Source organism: Thrips palmi, unplaced genomic scaffold, assembly GCF_012932325.1.
Source record: "Thrips palmi isolate BJ-2018 unplaced genomic scaffold, TpBJ-2018v1 HiC_scaffold_6, whole genome shotgun sequence".
NCBI lineage: Eukaryota > Metazoa > Arthropoda > Insecta > Thysanoptera > Thripidae > Thrips > Thrips palmi.
The window spans coordinates 7,885,198-7,897,230 of record NW_023144633.1 but is presented as its reverse complement, the minus strand read 5'-3'; the positions used below and the strand labels follow the sequence as shown (position 1 = coordinate 7,897,230).

Sequence of the window (12,033 nt, the reverse complement as noted above, 5' to 3'; positions counted from 1 at the left end):
CCCGAAAAAAGATTTTATGTTCCGAACAAATCATGACAGTGGGGTCCATTTGGAAAAAGGCAAGATTTTCACCAGAACCTTCCCTTAAACCTAAGTGGAGACACATTGACGGCAACCAAATAAGTCCAACAGTTGTCGAACGCCGGCAGCTTGCAACATCTGAAGTCTGTCCCTCTCATTGTACTGCCAGGTGCAGTGTAACGACCCTTGGTTCCTTATATTGGGCCCCCCTGCAAATTCGAATGGCTTTATAATAATGAGACGTTTTGTGGGAATGAAAAGAAGTTTTTGCATGGAAACCACCAGCTTATCTGACCAAATATCTCTGAATGCATAGAGCAGGAGCACATCGAGACAAATGAAGGTTCACTGGGGATCAAATGAGCGGGAACATTCAAATGCTCCCTTTTTTGTAAGGCATGGCGTTTAATGCTGAAAGAAGTTAAGTGTTGCAAAGATGCCTAGAAGGCATTTGTGCGCATCGAAGCACGCATAGAAGGTGCTGCAGAGTGTTAAGATTGCCTCATGAAACTTTGGCCTTAATGAAAGTAGGATCCCCAGCGATAGCGCCTGCTCGGTAGGCAACAAGCAGTACACAAACGTCCATAACCTCCAACTGCATAGCTTTTATTTGTTTCACGAGATGAAGTCCTAAAATTTTCAATGAATCCATGTTCCTGTAAGGCACGAATGCCAATAAATTCGTGGCGAGTCATAACCTCCGCTTAAATGGTAGATATATGGTAGAAAAGAAGTCGAAATTCAAGCTTCCCGCGAGATTGATCCCCAGTGAGTAAAGAACGTTCTGGGTCCCATCACCGCTAGTGACTTCCCAGATCGCATCTGCTCCTGCTCTATTGCAGGCTGCAATTGCTTCTGATTGGCTGTTTCTTATTTGAGACATATTTAAGTTTTAGTATTTGTGACTATATCTCTTGCTACTATTTATTTATTCCTCCAATTCAGGTGCCTGTCACTTGTCCCCTGAACCACAGCCCCGAGAAACAAAAGGTAAGCGATACCATTTTAGAATCAGAGCCATGAAGTCCTTTTTAATATATTTTTAGTCAAGATGCATTTATTAGCTTTGGTTTTCTTTTTTCACTAGGATCCTCTTGCAATGTCTCCTATTAAAGGGAGACCAGACACTTCAGATCACTCAGTAAGTATCACATGTCAGTGTCAATCGCAAATCTTTCAGTCACAAATAATAGTTGAATCTTTAATTAAATTGCATTCTCTGTCCACAGACAAACCATCTGCTGGCTCTTGCTGCTGAAGCATTACGTATGCGTCTCAAACCCAACTGGATTTGTGTCTTGGACGGGAAAGGAATTCACACCATGCAACTGTCAAGAAATTCCGAAAAGTGCGTTCAGCGCAGGATCTATTTCAACCCCCGTGGAGACGTCCATCTGAGTGTGCACTGTGTCCCCATTCCCATCTCAAATTTTGTCTCTGGTCTGAAGATGGTGAAGCTTCACTATCAGCATGACGTTTCTGCTTTTGTTGCTGCGATGGAAAGAGTGGTAAATATTGTCTGGCAGCTTGAAATTTGTACAGGGGTGACCCATGAGAAGTACAAACCCTTTTGGGCGTCTAGCACAAGGGGGAAAATAGACGAAAATCCTTACCAGGAAGCCAGATACTCTGTCACCCTACGTTCCTTGCAATGCTGCAGATTAGTCAGACCCAGAAAGAGAATGTGCCATTCCTGTGCCAGGCTCCTTGATACTCTGCGCTTGAAGGCAAGGAGCAGGGCTAAAAAGTTACAGTCTCATCCCATGCCCTAAAATTTTTCCCGTAAATCAGCTGCTAATAAAATTGGCAGGCCAGCTATGACTCTTAATGCAGGTGGTCCTGAATGTCAGCAAAGTTTTGTCTTTTCACTCTTTCTGTCAGTCGTTCGGGCTGCTTCCCAGCCAGAATTGGGTGTTTGAAACGACGTCGATTCGACGTAGACTCGACGAGAAATCCATTGATTCAACGTCGAACCGATGTCGTTTCGAACAACTAGTTCTGGCTGGAATTGAGCCAGGAAGCAGAAGCAGGAAATAATAAATAATTCAACTTATCTCCAAATTGAGTATTTATTCTATAATTGTGCCTTAGAATGGTTTGCATCATTGCACCAAATTATGTGACTCAATTCCTAGCAGTTAAGGAGAAAATGCACCTCGACAAAAGATATAACTCAACTTGACCCCTTTCACGGTCTCAATTTAGCGGTAAATGGAAAGAACTCAACCAACGTCAACATGACTCCATTGCACATATTGTTGATATGAGATAACTCAACTTGTGTTTTTATGTTATGATTTAAAAAAAACAAGTCAACTTAAACCCGTTTTGTTTTAAGAACATAAACGGAAAAGAGAGCTAAGTCAATTAAATGCTCTAGAGGAACCAACACTCTCTGCTGACTATAGTTCCACTTGACTTGTCTCCAAATTCCACTTAGTTGAGATGACTCTTTCTTCCATTGTAATGGAAAGTAATAAGTCACAGAAATCCTATAAGCAGTGACCTGACCTTCCTCATGTTCATCTCAAAATTCAACTTACATTTCTTGAACTTGTTATCATCTATAGCATTCCTTTGCATGGTTTTATTTTTCCTGGTAACAGTTTTTTGTTTCTCCTGAAAAATTGTTAAAATGGAGTGATCCCCTTCTTCCGCCTCCTGGATCAATTAAACCAACTTATAATTAATCCTCTTTTGCCTCAGGCAAAACTAAATGCTGTATGTGTCCACACTTGAAAAAATTGCTGTGACCTATAATGTGACGATTTGTTAATAAACGCAACTGTTTTTTGATAAAGTTCTGTTTATTTCTGTACTGCTTCCCTCTTTTTGGAGAAATGTTTCATCAATCAAGTAACCTCAGGAGGCACAAGAAAGTGCACCGGTAGTCGAGTGCGGCAAGAGGGGGAGAAAGTAAGCAAGGGGGGGGGGGGGGGGTAAGCAAGACGGCAGCATATCGTTCAGACTCCTTTATTCCAAATATCAAAAAATAAGTATCATAATGGTCAATTCTTCGTAACTTAAAAGCAAACAGCACATTTCTTTCAGAGACTAAATCAACCCTTTACAAAGTTCAATTAAAATGAACAAGTGACAATTCTCGCTAAATTGAGTGATTCAAATTAAATTCCTTGGCAATATAAACTCTAGAAAACAGCTGAAATGCGAAGAAACTAGCACAATGGACGCTCAAAATCGTCTATAACTGTGATCCGCCAGTTGATGTTCTTCCGAACTTAAATTCCGAATCCGCACATTGCAAAGTTTACGTACATAGTACAAATAATAGTTCTCTTCAAATAGGAAAAATCCTAACAAACCAAAATCTAGAAAAACTAAAGAGACATTTGCCTGAAACTAGCGCAATCAACGCTCACAATCGTCTGTGGAACCTCTGGTTGTGTTCCGCCAGCTGATGCGCTTCCAGAAAGCGTGCTGGACAAATGTCACATAGGAAATGATCTATCTCGGGGTTAAAGTGCTCCCGGATATGCCGCTCACGCTGTTCTCCATCCGTGCTGTGTACCTCGGCCAGGCAAAGATGGCACCCCTGCCACACTCCACGACGGACGGGAACTTTGGAGTGGTGACGTTTATAATGCAGAATGTAGTCCTCCCAGGAGCTGAAGGACGAGCTGCACCCACTGTTGGGGCACCAGCCCAGCACGGGCGGGACAGTGCCGTCCTGCATCACATGGTGGAACTCCGCCATGTGAGGGGAGAGGCTGTAGATGCAGCGGGCGGAGCAGAGGGAGCAGGCTACGTCTCCCCTGCGGTGCGCCTCCAGGTGGTACTGCATTCCTTCGGATGACGTAATTTTCAGGCACATGGGACAAATGGCCCCTCGCTGAAAGAGAGAATATTTCATTCAGTTGCTTCAGTGTCTCGGGGTAAACCCCCCCCCCCCCAACGTTTCATAATGTACAATTTACGAATACTTTAAGGTGTTTTCAGAGTACGCTGGAGCACAGTGATGCACCCTCTGAAACGTGGTGTTATCAAAGATAAGCGATGCGGTCACCCCAAATCCGAAGGCGAAACTTTTAGCCCTTTTTCTGGAGCACTCTAAAAAGCCTACGAAGTATTTGCTTCATAACTACAAAGAAAATAAAGGCATTGCAGAATTGCTTCGTATTATGAAGAAATGCTTCGTATTACGAAGGATTTGGCTTCATAATACGAAGCATTTCTTCGCAGATTTTACAATGCCTTCATTTTCTTCGTATTACGAAGCGACTCTTCGTAGAGTTTTTGTGAGAGGTACAACTGTGTATCGCCATAGGGCCGTACATAAAACCTCGCCCTCAAAGAAGGTGATAAACGAAAGCATCCCCAATAATTTAGTGCACTCCCATCGACTCTCATTCCAGGAACGGGACATCACGTTGAAACGAATGTGACAAGATGTCACGTTCCTTGGAGCATTGAGCCATTAAGTGACATTCGTTTGAACGTGAACAAGCCAATTTATGACTGATTCACGCCCCACCGAATGAGACACGATGCTCAAAGGAACGTGGCATCATGTCACGTTTGAACGTGATGTCCCGTTCCGGGAATAAGAGTGTGTTACTTTGCAGTTATGCCAATATTTGGCAATAAAATTCAGATAAGTGAATGGGACAAGTTCACAGTTTATTGCCAAATTTTGTCGATACTCCAAATTGTATCGCCCCTTCGAAGGTCAGATTGGGTCACCAGCGGACAGAGCAGCATATGCCGCAGGGAAATAAACAGAACATTTGGTGTTTTGACCGGTGACCCGGCAACAAGGGGCCCACCTCTCACAATTTGAGCGTGGACATGATTCCCGAGTCTAGTAAATATGTTGTTAAAAGATAAAACAGACCAGATATCGCACTTCTGGCTGATTAATAATATCCCATGTAAGGCTTAGAAAACTGTTTTTAACACGATTTTCACGTCATTATCGTGGTTACAATTCACATGATTCCTACACACTGGATCTTTTACCCCATGAATGAAGCAATCTTAACAACATCCGATGGTGACGCAATTTTGGGTCCCGAGGCGGGACAAATTGTCTGGTGAAAGTACAATTTGCAGCAGGCGTCGGACAAAATGTGTCGCCAGGCGGGAACAAAATTGTATCAGCGTCGGGTGTGCTTACAATTAATTGCGCAACTTGTGGGACAAAACAAGTCTCATGACATCTAGTGTATAAGATTCCCGTGTGCACTGTAAATGTCTTACGGTAAAAGGCTGCACCAACATATTATGGTGGAGATTTTCTCCATAATACCAACGAAATTCTTCAAAATGTCTAAAAGGTACAGTGAATTCTCAACGGTGTTATGAAGTCCACCATAATGTGGAACATTTTCACCATAATATGGAGGATCTTCACCGCACAACATTTAGAATGTGGTGGACCCCTCGCCCAGCAATCAGCGCAACAGGCCGTTGTGCTCACCGGTGCCGAGTTGTGACACATCCTGTGGTGAACGACGTGGTCCTCCCAAGACCGGAAGGGCTGGTCGCAGCGCGGGAAGGTGCACCAGCCGACGACAGCGCTGTCGTCACGCGACGGAGGCGCTTCCCGGACCACGTGCGCTGCGGCGTCCGACGGCGAAGGTGGCCTCGGGGGCGTCTCCCCGTCCGGACTGGCTGGTGGGCCATTCGCGCTGGCTGGCCCCTCGCCGGCCTCGTCGCCCCGCCCGCCTGTTGCAGCGGGCCCCGACAGCAGCAGTGGGCTTGAGGCGCCGAAGCGCTCCAGGCGGTAGTCCCTCTTCACGGAGATGCGGGGCGCAGCGGTAGCTTCAGAACCTGGAAGCAGAGACAGGAGTGAGCGCTCTGTTCGCCGATCTTACAGGCAGTGGGACTAGTGACCCACTTATTTCCATGACAGGTGTAACCTGAACATGAAGCAAATACTGGTTTCCCAGACCCGAGCTACATGGAGACACTGAGAAAACCTTACAAACTATTTCAGGCCTTACAAAGCAAAGCAGTTTGTTAGAACAAAGTATTTTGAGCATACATAAGCTTACAAAGAAAATACTTCGTAATTTACGAACTATTTCTTCGTACAATAAAGGAAATTAGTTTGTACGTATGTATGCTCAAAATACTTCGTAAGGTTTTAAGGGTGCAGAGTTCCCACCTCAGACATGCAAAACCGACCCAGTCACCAGCAGCATGAAAAATAAGACTTGCAATGATATAGAAGAAGAGGACGTAAAGATGCAGTTAGACCCAACAGAGCTAGGTAACAAAGGGCCCAAAAACGTGCAGGCACACGCTTTGACACTGGTGAAGCGGAACTCTTTGACTGCAGTTCAGTTTTCATGAATTTCATGAAATTAATCCTTAAAACGGCATGGATGAAATGGCTGGCGGAGTAGATTGGCTTGCCGCACTAAATGGGCCTTTCTGAAAAGAAAATGCCAGAATTCAGTCGGTGCAAGTTATGAATTGGGAACAATTCTATGAACACTTACGAATAGTATGTAAATATTATCCCCAATTTATGAGTTGAATTATACATACACTGTTAAAAAATTCGGATTGAAATTTCATAACATGTTAATGTAATTATTATCACTTTTCTGTTATGAAATTTCATGGCGATTTTCTGCAATGAAATAAATTTCATTGCAGAAAATCACCATGAAATTTCATAGCCAAGTGTTGTGAAACTTCACTAAATTGTTAATGAAAATTCATATGCGAGTTTTGACATTTTATTTCCAATTGTGGTATTGTATTTCATAAATGGGTGATGTAATCTCGACCGGTATCTTGACTCTTAGTTCAAAACCAGTTCTGAAAATTGCAAGCGGGCTAAGTCACCTTAGACATAGAGCTTAACCCGGAGTGTAACACAGTGAGATGAGTTGGTGGCAAGTTGTACCACAATCACGAGGAGGCTCTCGCTGGACCTAACCCAATGGCCGACTGTAGGCGCCAGCGAGTCGTAACATGGTTCTGCGTTTTTCTCGACTTCAGAGTAATATTTTGTTTAACACTTTTAGCATACGTCTAGAGTAGATATTCACTTGGGTAACCAAGGATAAACTTTTGAAAAAATATTGATTTTACTTAAATGAATAGGCAAAACTTACAAGTGAACGAACACGGCGCTCCGAGCGCCACCTAGCGGCAGCTTCTTGAAACCTGACTTTGAGCCCAGGTGGCTGACAGGCCGCACCCTGTGAGCAGTGGATTGACCACAGTTTGCGTTAAATGATACTAAAATTCTTTTTTGGTGCGACGTTTGATTTACTATACTCATATTATCACGCTACATTTACTCAGGGAAGAGCATAGGAATATTCCGAATCACGATTAGCTTCAAACTCAGTCAAACCTGAAGTTCCTTCCACCTGGGCAATGTGCACTGTTAAAAAATGGTTGTACAGAAATAATCAGATGAGTGAAAATTTAGTCGTTCCAAAACATAGAATTTCATCATGAACCAAAGCGAAACAAATGTCGTTGAGTCTAGTAAGCGACATTTTGTCGTTGAAGGACAAAATTCTTGTTATCACTCTTTACGATACAATTTATGTGGAAACAACATCTTTTGCAATTATCTGCTCAATTAAAGCAAATTATGAATAATCATCTATTTTGTTCTTCTAAGTCATAGGGAAATTACTAATGTTTAAAAAACCATGCTAAATAAATTTAGCGACAAAATTACTCTATGAATATTGTCGCAGACATTACAAAATACCTTTTGGACTTTCAATACTTGTCGTTGATGTGTTATTGTTGGTGCGTTATTACAATTTAGTCGTTGTGAAATTATCCCTTAGTTCCAATACGCCTACGGTTTAACAAGCTATTTGTTCCACAACAAATCTTGTTTTGCTTAAAAAGTTGGCAATAAATGTGTCGCTAAGTTACGACAAAATTTTTATCAGTGTAAGAGCCATCAAAACCTGCCCATCACAAGTCAAAGACCGACATGAAATTTTATATCTTGGTTATAAATTTTCAGAACCACACTAAATTTGTAGTTTCACGTTTTGACTTTTCATCAAATTTCTTGACGTTTCATTGCAGACTTGATTTTTCAAGGAGATATTATAACGTTTCATGGAATGTGTTCTGACATTTCATTATATTTATGAAATTTTATGGCCGCTATGAAATTTAATTGCGTTCATGAATTTTCAATGCATATTTGTAATGAAAATTCATAACATTTTTAACAGTGTAGCTTACATGTGCACAAAATGGTGAACGGGCAACAAGGTAGGTGTACTGTTAGAAGAAATCAGTCATTAGTTACATTTAACTCTCTCTCAAGCACCTACCAAACGTCAGACCTAGCTTTTTTTCGCTTAGTTTCGGCTACAAACAATAACTCAAGAATTAATGTTACGTTAGTCTCGGTACACACCGTATTACATTTCCCAAGAGCTTTCGTCCTTTGAACTTCCTGCAACTTACAAGAAACTCTTGCTCTTTTCTTGTGTCGTCCTTCGGGTGCCTGGTAGCCCGATTTGTGTTACTGTCATTAACTACTGAAGAACATACCATTTCACCAATTGTTTTGGCACTGATCGCCTGTCAGCAACCATAAGCGACATAGTTCACATTGAGCTCTATGAATAGTTTAGGAGTAGAGAGTACAAAAAACATGTCCTTGCAAAATGGTCACCAAAGATTCACAGTCAGACTTTCTACGGGACGAGTCAAAAGCACCAGGAAGTTGCTGGTCAGTTCCACACAGCAAATCCGAGACATTTAGCGTTAAACAGTGTGAGACTGTCACATCCGGATTTGCAGTGCAAATGAAACAAAAACGCGCATTTATTTAATGAACAGATTAGGCATAGACTCAAAAACAAAAGGCAAAATAATAATTAAATGGGGAAAACATACAGAAAATCTCTCACTTATTTTCTCTATGAAATTAAATTGGTCCCCCGGTCATCGTTTCACAGCTGCCGCGTGCAATTGGACACATGAAAATTCATGGTATGTGGTACATCACATGAATTTTTTAGTGTGTTCTGCACCAGGTCTCGCACACTTTTGAGAACGAGAAATTTTCGGCACAAATTTGTACGCTGAATCGCAGTCCACAATTTGAAGCGAATTCACGAAAAGCAAGCATGCGCCTTATTGTGTAAGCTCGTACATAATTTGATCTAAGGAACTAAGTTTGAAGCCTTTTTCTCTGAAGCAACAATGTTAGAAATAACGTAAGAATTGTCGAAGGTGCATCTGGCAAAAAGATTGCCAAAGATCTCTTTGAAAATTCACCAGGATTGTTCGTAAAAGAGAATGAAGAATCCTTGGGAGTTTTCGAAGAATCGTCGCTAATTTACGATGTACGTACGGAGAAATTTTGTAACTGACCGAAATTCTTCGTCACCACGAACCGAACCGCCGTCAATTCAAGAAGGTACTTTGGCAAAATTCTTGCCAGACCACCTTCGTTAATTCCGAGATTTATTTTTACAGTGTTGTCATGGGACCTACTGAACACTTTGACAGCAGTGGAGTACTACATAATTTTCAGTATGCGTGCTCCCCGTATAGAGAAGTAAGGAGTTTCGCATGAATGTAAGCGCGTGTAAGAACACAGTTGAACAAAAAATTTCACACGCTACAAAAATTTACCAACACATCAGGGAAGCCCACCCAACACACTAAATTACTATGTAAGTTTTTCTGCGCGCCAGTGCACGAAATTTAACATGCACTTCGTAACGCACGAATTTGCGCGCGACAATGCACGATTTTCTGCATACTTGCGCATGAAATCGTGCATTGTAGCGCACAAATTCGTGCGTTACGAAGTGCATGTTTAATTAATCGTGCATTCGCGCGCAGAAAAAACTTCATAGTAATTTAGTGTGAACAAAGATCGAAGTCTAGGATAAGCTGAACCATCAACGTGCGACATGCAGCCGATGGAACAACCTCATGTGCCGAAGGAGCGAATTCCGATCGAAAAATCGCGCTGTGCAACTGTCCACCTCGCACACGTGATGGCACCCGCCTTGCCGAAAGTGCTTCAGCACGTGGCGCTGGCGGTGGTCGACAGTCTTCAGCCGCATCATGCAGAGTAGGCACACGAGGGCGGGGTCGGGGCACGGCGAGTGGTGGTGGTGGATGCAGTGGCGCACGCAGTCCTCCCAAGTAGCGAAGGAAGCGCGGCAGCCCGCCCTCTCGCACCACCCCAGGACGGCGGGGACAGAGCCGTCCGGCCCCACGCGGTGGTAGGCCTGCACGTGGCGGGAGGCGTCCCCGAGGAAGCGGGCGGGGCACAGAGGGCACGGCACGTCGCCCGAGCGGTGCGCCTCCAGGTGGAACTGCAGCCCGTCGCGTGGGCCCACCTCCAGGCACCAGGGGCACAGCGCCGCGCGGCCCTGAAGCGAAACGTAGAGAAGTGCACTCTAAATGTTCTACAGTGAAGATTCTCCATATTATGGTGAAAATATTCCATATTATGGTGGTGCAGCTGACTTCGTAACATACCATTGAGAATTCACAGTACCTTATAGAGATTTTGACGAATTTCGTTGGTATTATGGAGAAAATCTCCACCATATTATGTTGGTGCAGCCTTTCACCGTGAGACATTTACTGTGTGAATCACTGTAAATGTCTTGCGGTGAGAGGCTACACCACACTGAGAAAACCTTCCAAACTATTTCAGGCCCCACAAAGCAAAGCAGTTTGTTAGAACAAAGCAGGGGAAATCATGTTGAATTCCGGTGTGCAAACCCAATGAATTTCAGTCGAATTTTGGTCGAAATTCGATGAATTTCAGTCAAATTTTGATGAATTTCAGTCAAAATTTGATGAATTTCAGTCATATTTTGATGAACTTCAATAGAATTTCGATGAATTTTGATTAATTTCAGTGAATTTTACAAGTTTGAGGAATTTCGGAGTACACAATAGGCTGGAGTTGTTTCCCTTTGGAACAAAGAATTTTGAGCATACATAAACTTCACATAAAATACTTCGCACGAACTATTTCTTCGTATGACAAAGTAAATTAGTTTGAGCGTATGTATGCTCCAAACACATCTTAAGGTTTTAAGGCTGCACCCAATTATGGTGGAGGTTTTCTCCATAATAGAAACGAATTTTGTCAAAATATCTATAAGATACAGTGCTTTCTCAATTGCAAGTTATAAAGTCAGCTGCACCACCATAATATGAACATTCACCACAATATAGAGAATCTTCACTACCCAATATGTAGAGTGAAGTCGCAGTGCACTGTAAAAAATTCCGTACTTTTGTACGGAAATGGTACAGAAAAATTTAGTACGGAGGTACGGAGAAAAGTACGGAACGTTCCGTACTGGCTCCATATGAACCCATGTAAATGGGTACGGAAAAAAAGTACGGAACCTTCCGTAGTTGGCAAGTACGGACGTTCCAGGCACATTATTGACCAGACATGTTCCGTACTTTTTTCTCACAGTGTGCTGGAAACACCGATATGAGTCTACTGAAATATGCATTTCAACTACTGTATGGATAAAGTTCGTTAAAATTTGTTCAAATATCTCATTCTTATGCGTGTCCTTATCTAATACAAATTCAAAAAATCTAGGGCAAATAACCAGCGACCAAGAGTCTCAGCTCACCGAAAGGGCATTGAAGTGGCACGCATTGTGGTGTGCCACGTGTTCTTCCCACATGGCACACTGCCGCTCGCAGTTGGGAAAGGTGCACCACCCAGCCGCTTGGCCCGCGACTTCACCGGCCGCGGCTCTGGAACCCACCCAGTGGTCCGACGGCGGCGGTGCTTCCACCAAATGGTGAAAATTTTTCCTGTCGAACAGTTAACGAGCGATAACAACCAACTTTTCTGTACATACCAAAACACTGCAAAGCCGGTGGTAAGTTTCCTTGCCACAAAATTGGCAAGCCGTTTTAAAATGCCAAAAATTGGCAATCTTGTCCCCGAAATACTCCCCAGCTTGCCAAAATTGGGCAAGCTTTTGAAGATTTCCGACCAAATTTGTGGCAAGCAAACTTACCACTGGCTTTGCAGTGTAGTAATTC

The 12,033-nt window shown here is 43.0% G+C and overlaps 2 protein-coding genes across 2 annotated transcripts in view; one reads left to right on the top strand and one right to left on the bottom strand.

Moving 5' to 3' along the window:
• The first annotated feature begins 32 nt into the window (after positions 1-32).
• Positions 33-2,401, top strand: LOC117652025. The gene is made up of 4 exons (XM_034396656.1): positions 33-164; positions 967-1,011; positions 1,109-1,162; positions 1,251-2,401. The coding sequence occupies exons 1-4, from the start codon at positions 33-35 to the stop codon at positions 1,791-1,793; spliced, it is 774 nt and encodes a 257-aa protein (XP_034252547.1). The 3' UTR covers positions 1,794-2,401.
• Positions 2,402-2,978: 577 nt separating this feature from the next.
• The window catches only part of LOC117651722, a 14,868-nt gene continuing 5,813 nt past the window's right edge, over positions 2,979-12,033 (bottom strand). The window contains exons 5-8 of the mRNA XM_034396025.1: positions 11,613-11,799; positions 8,218-10,376; positions 5,459-6,417; positions 2,979-3,871 (exon numbers count right to left, since the gene is read on the bottom strand). Of these exons, the coding sequence (XP_034251916.1) occupies positions 9,897-10,376; positions 11,613-11,799 (667 nt within the window). The 3' untranslated portion in view covers positions 2,979-3,871; positions 5,459-6,417; positions 8,218-9,896. The remainder of the gene's footprint in view (positions 3,872-5,458; positions 6,418-8,217; positions 10,377-11,612; positions 11,800-12,033) is intronic.